The 12,565-nt window shown below is 34.7% G+C and overlaps 1 protein-coding gene across 1 annotated transcript in view; it reads right to left on the bottom strand.

Annotated features, from left to right (window-relative positions):
* The window catches only part of LOC125676439 (cation-independent mannose-6-phosphate receptor-like), a 206,367-nt gene that overhangs the window by 118,826 nt on the left and 74,976 nt on the right, over positions 1-12,565 (bottom strand). The window contains exons 18-20 of the mRNA XM_056158098.1: positions 8,723-9,025; positions 8,137-8,330; positions 7,804-7,884 (exon numbers count right to left, since the gene is read on the bottom strand). Of these exons, the coding sequence (XP_056014073.1) occupies positions 7,804-7,884; positions 8,137-8,330; positions 8,723-9,025 (578 nt within the window). The remainder of the gene's footprint in view (positions 1-7,803; positions 7,885-8,136; positions 8,331-8,722; positions 9,026-12,565) is intronic.

Below are 12,565 nucleotides of genomic sequence, written 5' to 3'. Positions count from 1 at the left end.
CCAAGTTTGGCCCTGCCCTGGGGTCAGAACCCCTACCCCGGGGATCATGAAATTCATAATTTTGGTAGAGGCCTTCCTGCTCTACATAACTATGCATTTAGTTTTTCTTACATGTGTGTGGTTCTTAAGAAGAAGATTTTTGAAAATTGGTCAATTTTGGGCAGTTTTTGCCCTGCCCCATAGACCCCAGGAGTGCAGGAATCCTGAAATTTATAATTTATGTCCCCCTTGTCCCAAAGATGCTTCATACCAAATTTGAAAAAGAATTGGAATGATAGTTGTCAAGAAGTTAAAAATGTATATTGTTCACACATTAAATAACTGACCATTTTGGCCCCACCCAGATACCAAAACCCCTACCCCTGGTATCATCAAATTTACAATTTTGGTAACAGACTACCTGTTCTTTCTAAATATCTATTTGTTTCAATTTAGTATCAATAGCACTAAAGAAGATGTTATTTAAGTGTTTTACACATAAACACTATATACAAAGATTGGCCCCGCCCTGGGGTCAGAACCCCTACTCCGGGGATCATGAAAGTTATAATTTTGGTAGAGGCCTTCCTGCTCTACATCACTATGCATTTAGTTTTTCTTACACGTGTGCCGTTCTTGAGAAGAAGATTTTTGAAAATTGGTCAATTTTGGGCAGTTTTTGCCCCGACCCTAGGGCCCCTGGAGTCCTGAAATTTACAATTTATGTCCTCCTTGTCCCAAAGATGGCCCAAATATGAAAAGAATTGGACTGAAGAGAAGAAGTTAAAAATGTTCAATTGTTAACGCACGATGCACGTTGCATGACGACAACCAATTGCAATAGGTCACCTGAGTAAACTCAGGTGACCTAAAAACATTGGACAGCATTCCCCTTGCAATATGCACAGCTCCACATTGTGATCTTTCTTTGTACCAAGTTTCATCAAAATCCCCCAAAGTGTTTAAGAGGAGTTTCGAAGACAAAGTCAAAGGGACAGACAGACGACAGCAGTATAGTACAATACGCCTGCATATAAAAATGAACACCAATTTCCTCTAATTAGGAAAAATTAGCGACATTTTCCTCTAATTGGGAAAAATTATTTACAGTAAATTGGAATGGTAAAAATGCATATAAGGAACAAATGTTTTTGTTCAGATCCGATTTAAAATCATATAATAAATCATTTTTTAACATTAAATATGAATGGGAAGTCACACCTTGTATAAATATCATTCATTTTTGCTTAGAATTACTAATTGTCTTAAATTAAATATAATTTCATAAAAAGAAAATAATTTACCAGCATTTGGACTCATAATCTAGTAAACATGCAGCCTTTATCAATAACCAAGTTTACAGAACATCTCTCTTGTTTGTGTTTTTCTGATTTTAGTGAAACCCTATAGTGTTGACAATTTCCTTTAATAATGGCGTCAAACTAAAAATGTTAACAAGGCTTGTATCTGGGAACTATAAACTATAATTAGTATGTAATACACTATGTATCTGCTTATATGGATACTTCCATTGTTATACACATTCTTTACAAAACCTTCTGCATGTGCAGGGGTTTGGAGAATAAAATTGAAGAAAAAAAACATATTTACTCTTTTTCAGCAATATTCGAAGACTTTGTTTATAATTTCAACATAAAATGTCCCTACATTTGAAATTGGGTAAAACATACATAAAATTGGGGGAAAAATAGCTAATTTTTGTGAGGGGAAACAATCAAATATTGGTGGCATTTTGCCCCCCCCCCCCTCCCTATCACTGGATCAGCTTTATTAATCATAGGCTTAACATGTAGCAAACTTGAATATACATTATTAATAAATATTTTCTTTACTACATGCTGTATACATCCTTTACTGAAAGTTTGGTTTTGCCAAAGCTCTATCTTGAGGAGATATTGAATAGGTCATATTTCTATTAAAAGTATGTCAAACTTTAAGGTCAAGATCACAAGGTCAAACACCCAAGGTCTTGCCATAAAAAAATCTATAAACTAAATATGAAAGCTCTACCTATTTTTAAATAGCTCAGGAGATATTGAGTAGGTCAGATTTTTAAAAAAGTAAGTGAAGGTCATAAGATCAAAAATGATTGTATCACAAGATCTTTTCATAAAGAATCTATATACAGTATAATCTGTCTAAACCGGCTATATGTGGTTCCAAAGAAATTGGCCGGTTTGCACAGAGTCCAGAGTGCAGAATGTTGACAAGAATGAGAGTTGCTTCCCTTGTATTCACTATCTATGCATACGTGTGTAATGATTGCTAACGTTTTAATATATCACAAAAGAATTCAAAATGTAAAAATATAAATGTCAGTGTTTTAATGTCGTGCTCATTTGAAAAAGTTTCAATTTTTATTAAACAGTTTAAAATCTGGGAATTATTCGTGCAATTTTCTGTTGGTATTTTGTCGATTTCGTCTACATCATCGCCGTTATCAAGTGCTACATTATGTACGTTCGTCAAGTTTGTGTTTTGTTCGTTTAAAATTTGTCTTTCCCAGCTTTCATTGTAAATGTATCGCTTTCAACTGTCTCATTTTGTGAAACGGAAACTAATACAATGCCGAGTGATCGACTGGACATGACGAGTTGTGCTAACTGCATATCATCACTGTCTGACTCACCGTAGAGCTCCGAGAAGTCCACGAGGGGAAACCCTGCTTTTGGAAAACATAACGGGATTGTTGCCGATTTTGTTTCATTCCAAGAATGTATCGAATTCATCGATTAATTGAACTTTGTCTTTAAATGTCAGTTCTTGTCTCTGTCGTTAGGGGGAGGGCGCCATTACCTCGTGCGTGGTGCTGTCATAATTGAAAAGTGCACCCCCTAAAAATCAGGTTGTATTTTAAACTGATCGCGACTCATCGCCAGTTGCACTCTTTTACTTACCTGTGGCTTCCCTTGAGACACCCTTTGTGTACACTGCGTGTGATCGACCGAATACCGACAGGTTGGTCATCGTGGAGTGACTGGTTTAAATGCGATAATTAGAGCTAATTACGAGCAGTTGGGACCTTGTGTACACCGAATACAATTGACCGCAACAATTAGGGTGGTGTATCATCGAAAGGCCGGTTTACACAGGATAATTAAAATTAATTGATAGCAGTTGGGACTGTGTAAGCCGCCCGATATACAGAATACGCAGTATCCGGAGTACAGGGAATTATTGATAAAGTATTTGTTAAAGAAATGTTAGGGACTATATTTTGTGGCCAGAATTGACAGAGCGCCGGAGTACTCAGAGGCCGGTTTGAACAAATTATACTGTATATACAAAGTATGAAAGCCTTACCTTGAATAGTTCCAAAGATATTTAACAGGTTGTGTTTTCTTAAAAGTAGGTCAAATTCCAAGGTCATGGGGTTAATGGTCATAGTATGAAATGAAAGGTCTTAAGATAAGATATCCGTATTAATGACATGAAAGATCTATCTTAAATAGTTCAGGAGACATTGAACAAGTAAGATTTTTAAAACGTAGGTCCAATTCCAAAGTCAAGATCACAAGGTCAAACTTCATGGAATAACAAGGTCTTTCCATAAAGAATCTGTATACAAAATATGAAAGCCCTAGCTACCTTAAATAGTTCAGGATATATTTCATGTTATGTTCTAAAAAGGTCAAACTCCCAGTTCAAGGTCACAAGGTCAAAGGTTGTGATATGCAATGAAAGGTCTTGCCATAAGATATATATAAACAAAATATGAAAGATCTACCTTAAATAGTTCTGGACATATTGAATAGGTCAGATTTTTATTTAAAGTAGGTCGAACTTCCACATCAAGGTCCCAAGATCACACCACTATTGCATCACATGAAAGGTCTTGCCATAAAGAATGCATACATAAAATATCAAATCCCTATAGCTTAAATAGTTCAAGATATATTCTTATTTTCATAGCATATCAAAATTTTGATCTGTGACCCATCTACCCCCAGGGACCATGATTTAAACAAACTGGAATTTACTCTATATCAGAAAGCTTTCATGTAAATACTCATTTTTCTGGTCCTGTGATTCTTAAGAAAAAGATTTTAAAAGAGTTTTTCTACATATCAGCATGTTAAACTTTGATCCCTTACTGTGTCCCCACTTTACCTCCAGGAATCATGATTTTAAAAAAAATCTTGAAACTAATCTGTCAGGAAGCTTTCATGTCTGGACCAATGATTTTTAAGAAGATTTTAAAAATTGTATCAGCTTTGATGTTCTATTGTGGACCCATACTACCCCTAGTGACCAAGATTTGAACAAACTGGAATCTACTCTAAGTCAGGAAGCTTTTATGCATATTTCAACTTTTCTGGCCAAGTGGTTCTTGAGAAGAACTTTAAAGATTTATCCGATATATTCTCATGTAAACTTTTTCATCCCTTATTGTGGTCTCAACCCATACTACCCCTAGTGACCAAGATTTGAACAAACTGGAATCTACTCTAAGTCAGGAAGCTTTTATGCATATTTCAACTTTTCTGGCCAAGTGGTTCTTGAGAAGAATTTTAAAGATTTATCCGATATATTCTCATGTAAAATTTTTCATCCCTTATTGTGGTCTCAACCCCCCCCCCCCCCCCCCCCACAAGCTTTAATGTGAATTTCAACTTTTCTGGACCAATGGTTCTTAAGAAGATTTTTAAAGATTTTCCCTATATATCAGCATGTAAAACTATAGTAGCTCCACCCTACAACTGGGGATCACAATTTGAACATAATTGAATCTGCACTATATCAGGAAGCTTTCATGTAAATTTCAACTTTTTTGGCCCAATGATTCCTTTAAAAGATTTTTAAATGACCACACTCTATTTCTGCATTTTCTTGATTTCTCCCTTTTCAACGGGCATGCTCCTTCATTTGAACATACTTGAATCCCCTTTATCAAAGGATGCTTTATGACAAACTGACCCAGCGGTTATGGAGAAGAAGCCGAAAATATTAAAAGTTTACAGACGGACGGACAAAAATGCCATCAGAAAGCTTCGGCTCAGGTGAACTGAAAATTGTTACCTGCAAGACCTAAGTGTACTACTTAAGGGTGTACTCTCGTGGTACTTTTACCGCGAGTGAGTCTCCATACTTTTTAAAGTCGTAACTATGGGGATGCGTGTGTTTTATTTCGTATGCACAAAGAAGAACATTAATATCTGTTTTTATTTGTAAGTAATGTTAATAAACTAACAAAAAATAATTAAAACATGACAATGTTTTACTTATTTTCTCATTTTACAACATTTATGATGACGTTACGATTGTAAACAAACTCGAGCTCGAAGACGCACACTGTATGATGTCGCATTTAGTCTATTCTAAAGCAGTCCAGAAACATACATGGGCGATTGGTTAGAAGTCAAATGGCAGTTATAGATCAGTCTGCATCCGATATTCTCACAAGTGAGTGGCAGACAAAGAAAATTACAAGCAGGCACAACCACACACATGGTGACACACTACAGTACTGTACATAGTGTCAGACGAGAGGGGAAAATGGAAGGATGTAAGCGATGTAGTACCCGGATCAGAGGCTGCTGATATAGTATTGAATGAATTTGTAAGTTTTTCAATATACAAGGATTTTTTTAATGAAAATAAAATCTACAAACTATGTAGATCTGCATGTACTTAAATTGATCTGCGGTCTTCCAGATCCCGCCTAGTCGGCCATGAGCGAATCTCGCTCCCAACGTTCAATGTATCATTATTGAAGCATCATTTTGATTAAAAAGTGTAATCTATATCATTGTTTAAAAAATCGCCAAAGTATACAGCGAATTTAATTCATTAAAAAGAGTTCAAAGGGAAAAGGGGGTTTCCTCCCATCTAGAGAATTATGGCGCGTCATTCGTGTACAAATTTGTTAAAACAAAAGATAATTTTGTTGACTATATATACATGTATAGATATGTTTCTTTTGGGCTACTAGATCGATAATTTGTTTCTAATCAGTTCTGGAAAATTAAATTATTTTATCAAAATTTTATTTTAATTATTCCTTCAAAGTGTAATTGTCAAAAAGTTTTTATAATGTTAAAATTTGTTTATAGGGTATTGAAAATGTACATTTTAAAAAAATCCTGATTAGGATTTCAGCATATTTCATAAACAGTCATTTATGCACTAACAAATTCATTTTTAACATTTTGCATAAGAAATTCTTTTAGAGTAACAATTTGTTGAGCAAGGCATTGAAACATAATCCCTGGCTAGACAAAAATTGGAGTTAGTTGAAGTTGGTGTATTAGCAGTCTGGTGGTAAACCTAATAGCATATTCTGTTCTATTTTTAAGAATTTACAGTATTGACAGAAATTGAGTTCCAATGTTTGCTTTTTAGCTACATCCATTTGGTAACCGCAGTGAGAGGGATGAGTTGTGCTATCATCATATTAAGAACCATACCAGAAAGTGCAGATTTCTTCCTCATGGCCACATGGAAGTTGACTGTTAAAACTAGTTTCTGGATAATAACTCAAGTACTTTGTATTCTATTCAAACCAAATTTGGACATATGGATACATACAAAGAAGGGAAGATGCCTATCAATTTTGGGGTCAGAAGGTCAAAGATCAAGGTCACAGTGCATGGAAAATAGAAAATGCTGATGCGGGGGCATATGTTTTACACATTCTGTAGTTATAAATGAATTAGTATTGTATATATGTATATATTATTTATGTTTTCTGATTATTTATCATATAATGAAATAAATATATAGAATTTGTAAATATGAATTGAAAAATAAGCATTTTATAACAAATCGTATATTGTTATTATTTAGAATGTATGCCAGTGTAAGAAAGGGGGTGGGGACACAAAATGGTGCAAATCTTTGTTCCAATGCACACTACCCCACACATTTTTTTCATTTAAATTAAGCAAAAATATGATTCAAATCTACATTAATAATTTCAAAAAAAGTTTGATACAGATATTCTCCCTAGGTTGAATTTTTTGATGAAATAGGTCTTCAAATTTGTGTGATATTTTATACAATTATGTTAATTAATACTTGATTTTTTGTAGAATTGGTGATATTTTTTATGTAAAAGTTATTGAAATAATCAATTATGCTTAATTTTCATAAAATAAAAGAAAACCAAGATTATTCTGTCCTTAATATTTGTTTTATAGTGTGTTTCTTGTGAAAATTGGTGATTTTCATGAAAAATTAAGTTTCAGCAAAGGGGCAACTTTGAGGGGCTGTAATTCTTTAAAGTCCACACTAACATACTCTTTTTTTATGTTTTAAATGTCTTTCAGATAAAGATGTATCAGTTAAAATGGTTTATCAAAAAAGTTTGATACTTCTGAAAAAATTCAAACCAGGAGAGAACATCCTTAAAGAACTTGAATGTGTCACCAGTAGGAATTGGGTGCTCTACTTAGAGGATTTTAATATGTGTTACCTGTAAGTCTGTGATACCTATAGGTTTCGGCCTATAAGATTTTGAGTGCGATACCTGAAGGACATGAATGTGTTACCTACAAGATTTGAGTGCTACTTCCTGTAGGTCAGGTTACTTGTAAGTCTTTAATGGATACTTGTTGGACATGAATGTGTTACTAATTTGTCTTGAAAATGTTAATTTTAGGATTTGATTTGTAATTTTAGGACTAAAGTTTTCAAATATTTACCATGAAGATTTGAATAGGGTTTGAGTGCATTTACCTACAGGACATGAATGTGTGTCACTTGCATAATTTGAATGTGTTTTGTCATGGATTTGACAATGTGTGAATTCTTTTTTAACAACTTGTTAATGAGTACGTTTCTTTCCTGACTTGAGTGTGTTACCTGTATAGGACATGCAGCAGGAGTCTGCCAGTTAAAGATGTACTCACAGGTGTCTGTCTCTCCTTCAAAAGTTGGACTGTGCTATTGGTGAAAAAATCCACATTTTACTGATTTCATATATGCACAACTCATCATGTAAAAATTCCTGTTCATCAGAAAACTTTCAAGGATGATCACTGAGAATACTGATAGAATGCACATGCATATAATGTATCAGTGTCCTTTATTAGATTTACCAATGTGTTAACACTTGTTCAAGTATGTGTACACAGAAAATCCTCTTTATACATGCATCTACCCTAAATACACTCTGTAATTGCTGTATCCTCTAACCTCTGACGGAGAACAGAAGAAGTTGATCCTGGTGCTACGGGAGGATTCAGTTGGCTGACCTTTGTGACATTGGTCCCCTCCAGCATACCTCAGAGTCAGTGTCCCATTTCCAGTCACCAAAGGCTGAGATTGGATGTATCCCATGTTGTATGCCCGCCCCAAACTCGACATTTGGCAACCTCCAACAGGACCACCTGTGCAACAAATTATTGTTGATTATCTGCGTGGAATGTGCTACAGTCCAGGCAATGTGTTCAGTGCAGCACGAGTTATTTTTCCCTGAATACAGGGGGCGCACAACACATTGGGGTCCTCAAGGAATAGAGAGAGAATTTACTATTTTTGATTGTATTCAGGGTTTGACACTAAGGCATGTCTGACCGACCGATTCTACTAAATGACAGGTCTGGTCTGTCGGGTCTGGTAAAATGCCAATTTACTAGTATGGAAAACTTTAATCCCCTATTGTGGCCCCATCCTACGTTGGTACCAAGTTCATGTATTTCATCCATATAAACTCGATCTATAACTTTGATTATTTCTAATTATTAAATTTATCTCAGCTTTTTAATAACATAGTATGTACCTGGACAAGTAGATCCTCTAATGGCATTGATGGGTCTACAGACATTGATGTAATATGTCAAATCAGAGTAGTCTTCCCTTGTGTCCAACACCTGCCAGTTTGTGCCTGTCCTAGCCAACGGAGATAAGTCATATTGATTTCCTTTTTCATCTTGTACCAGACAGTCTACAGGCTGGGGCCTGCAGGCCAGGGATGTCTTAAAGTTAAAATAGTATGCATTCTCCTCCTTACGAACAAACTCGGGGGCCCCAAGGGGAATGCTCTGCCTGCACAGGAACAGAATAATCACCTGCGTTCTCTGTCCTGCAAAATTAAAGCCAAGGAGTGCATGTGTTAATACAAATAAAATATTGTAAACACACAGTGATGCTCATTTGTATGATGGCAAATTTTACAGTTTTAATATACATAATCAGGCTTTTGTGGTCTTAATTTTACATTTTTCTGTCAATGAAGCATTTATAATTAAATTCCTGTGTATATTCTTACCATGAAATAAGAAATATTTCTTGACCCCATATTCTACTGACAATAAACAATCATTTCCATACATGTGATAATTTTTGAACAATTTATCTGTACAATGCCTTTAAAAAGGCATGATTTTGAGTGAAAAATCTGAAAGTTTGCAAAATGTACGTGGTATAAAATCTGTACAGATCGAATATAATCATAAAATGGTTTTATACATCTATAAAAATATAATGCTGATAACTATTTTCGCAAAGTCAATTATTTGATTGTTGTTGAGATCCTCGACCTTCAAATATTTCATCAATTCTAATTTTCTAATCGTATATACATAATTGCATTTGATAAAGATTAGAGAAAATTCTGGTGATCACATTTGGTGAAACAATCAACTAACAATTAGAGTGATCAAATATTTTTCATCAATTATTCCAACATAAGATTTTAAAAAACATTTTCAGAGTCATAAAACATGCTTTCTCAAAAATTGACCCTTTTATCTTCATAATTACAATGTCTATACAGCCTACAGTGATAAAATATCTTATAGACTGCTATCATTTTGTTTACCGGCATCTTTAATTCATTTGAAACGAGTTGTCAGAAGACAACATAGCTCACCAGAAAGCACGACTCTACTTAACCTAGGGTAATTGCCGGTAATTTCGGACGGCTGGGAAATTCGGACGAAATATTTCTAAGCCTCCATTAAATATATTAGTCCCTCTATCACTTGCATTGTTTTCTTAATTTCGTTCCTTTGTTTATGAAGAATACAGAGAAGTCTCGAAAATGACACATTCGGATACCTATAAATAGTTATTTCCCGTAAGGGACACCATATCAGTCTTTTCCGTCAAAAGCTACGAGCCTTGGAAAATTTGACTACCTATCGCAGTCATAGAAAACTTGTATTTGCAAGTAAATAAAAAAAATTTGAAATATTTAAAAAATGTTTTATGATAAATCAGGACGTACCAGAATGCGTTTATTACATATACAAACAATAAAGTTCACACAGAATCATAAATAAAATGCACTGTAAATAGTGTCCGAATTTACCGGACAGATTTTTCTATGAGAATTTAAATATGGACACCCATAAAGGTGTGAAATAAATCATTCCTTCAGGCATGTATGCAAATATTTAGATATCTATTATAATTACATCTGAGAATTTCCATATCATAAATATTGGTTTGTGCGAGTTGGGGGGAAGGGGTTGTTTCGAGTATAGAAGTTTAGAATAAGTATTCACAGAAATCATGACCAGGATCAATGTAGACCTCTTTATTTAGATAAAACAAAACATCTCAAATTTTTTTTACCAAAATATTTCTGCTATTTTATCTTTAGTACATGGAATATTGCATGATAGAATAAATCTGAATCACAGCGACAGAGACATATAAGTACAAATAATAATTTAATAAACTGTCTGAATTTCTGTTTTTCCGTTTATAATTCCATACAATGATATCGTACTTCAGAATTCTCTAGATTTTTCAAAGCCTAAAGAGTATTGCTGATTAGAATTACGTAGCAAACCGCAGTATGAGGAGTAGGAAGCAGGTAGTGCGGGAATGGCTTGCGCAATGAACCAAACCGTCCGAAATTACCAGCATTTACCCTATACCTTTAAGTTCTTAGTTTTTTGAAAGCAGGTCAAAGTCCAAGGTCATAAGGTCAAAAGTCTTGGTACCAAAAGAAAAGTTTCTTCAAGGGGCATCTACCTGTAAAATTTCAAAACCCTATCCCCCTTGATTCAAAAGATATAGCCCAGGTTAAAGGTTTTGAAAAGTAGGTCAAAGTCCAGGGTTACAGGGTCAAAAGTCTTGGTACCAAAACAAAAGTTTCTTCATGGGGCATCTTTATGTGAAATAGCAAAGCCCCATCCCTCCTTAGTTGAAAAGATATAGTTCAGGTTAAAGTTTTTCAATAGTGGGTCACAGACAAGGTCAAGGTCACAAGGTCAAAAGTCTTGGTACCAAAACAAAGGCCTCTTCATGAGGCATCTATATGTGAAATATCAAAACCATCTCCCCCTTGGTTCAAAAGATATAGCCCAGGTTAAAGTTTTTCCTTAAAGTGTAACGCTGACACCGGGGTCATGACAATAGCTCTCCAGACAGTTGCCCAAGCAAGCTAATAAAATCAAATTTAAAAGATGTAAATTAGCAATGACAATTATGGCTTGGTTTCTTTTTAAACAAAACACCTGTTTGACCTATTTCTGATCACAGTGTCACTTTTGTCCAGATCTGCCAAGCATATCAAAGTCCAGCAGTAGGAAATTGATATGTTGTGCAATAAAAAATTGAGTGAATTAACTGTCAGACTGAATCTATGGGACTAGGCCTAAAAATGTGTACAATTTATCATTTCACATGAATTTTAATGTACAGACATGAGTGGAGTTGAATTTAAACGTGCATGAGTGAGTGGGGTTGAATTTCAATGTATAGGCGTGAGTGGGGTTGAATTTTAATGAACAGGCATGAGTGAGGTTGAAATTTAATGTACAGGCGTGAGTGGGGTTGAATTTTAACGTACAGGAGTGAGTGAGGTAGAAAGAGCTAGATTCAAAAAGTGCCATAAATGGCCTATATATTTCTTGAAAAATAAATTATCGTGTCCTTTGAATTTATGTACCTTTTTCTAATCTACATTACTTGATCATAACATGTATGGGTTATTTTGGTGAAACCAGATGATTACCAAGCATTGGTAACTGCCGAAACCATTAACGGATAGGAATTTTCCGGAATATTTTCGTGTTTTTGCATCTTTATGTCAATATTTAAAGTGGGGCGCGTTTTTCGAGGAGAAAAAATCAAGTATAAAACGAAGTATTACCATAAAGTCTTTTTTACAATAAGTCTTTTTCTCCGTGAAGAATGCGCCCCATGTGAAAAAAAAAATAGAATAATAAAAGCCTATAGTCGTCTTGCCATCATTCTGGCGCGTGTAGAGACAAGAGTTGAAAACATTGTTTGTAAATACTACTGGATTTAGCAAGATATCAATAAAAGACACTTAAACATATTGTAAATATCATACCCGTACAACTTTTTTCTATACGATAAAACTGTAGAACATTAAATTGGCAAGAAAAGAAATATATATAGCATTCGTGATTTTCACCCGTTAGTCAAAACATTTGACGTCACAATGCAATAGACGGATGCTCACTTAGCGCGGGCTCCCTAGTAAACATCGAAGTACTAGCTCTATCGCCATACAGACGGGAACATTTTTTAGCGATTTGAAAACATGGATTGAAATTGTAATTTTTGAAGTCAATTTCAATCCATTTTGGTTTGAACATATTTTATTGCATATATATAATATGCAAAGGGTTCGAATACAAGT

This window comes from Ostrea edulis, chromosome 3 (assembly GCF_947568905.1).
Source record: "Ostrea edulis chromosome 3, xbOstEdul1.1, whole genome shotgun sequence".
Lineage (NCBI taxonomy): Eukaryota > Metazoa > Mollusca > Bivalvia > Ostreida > Ostreidae > Ostrea > Ostrea edulis.
Note: the sequence above shows the minus strand (reverse complement) of the source record. Positions and strands in the feature narration are given on the sequence as shown.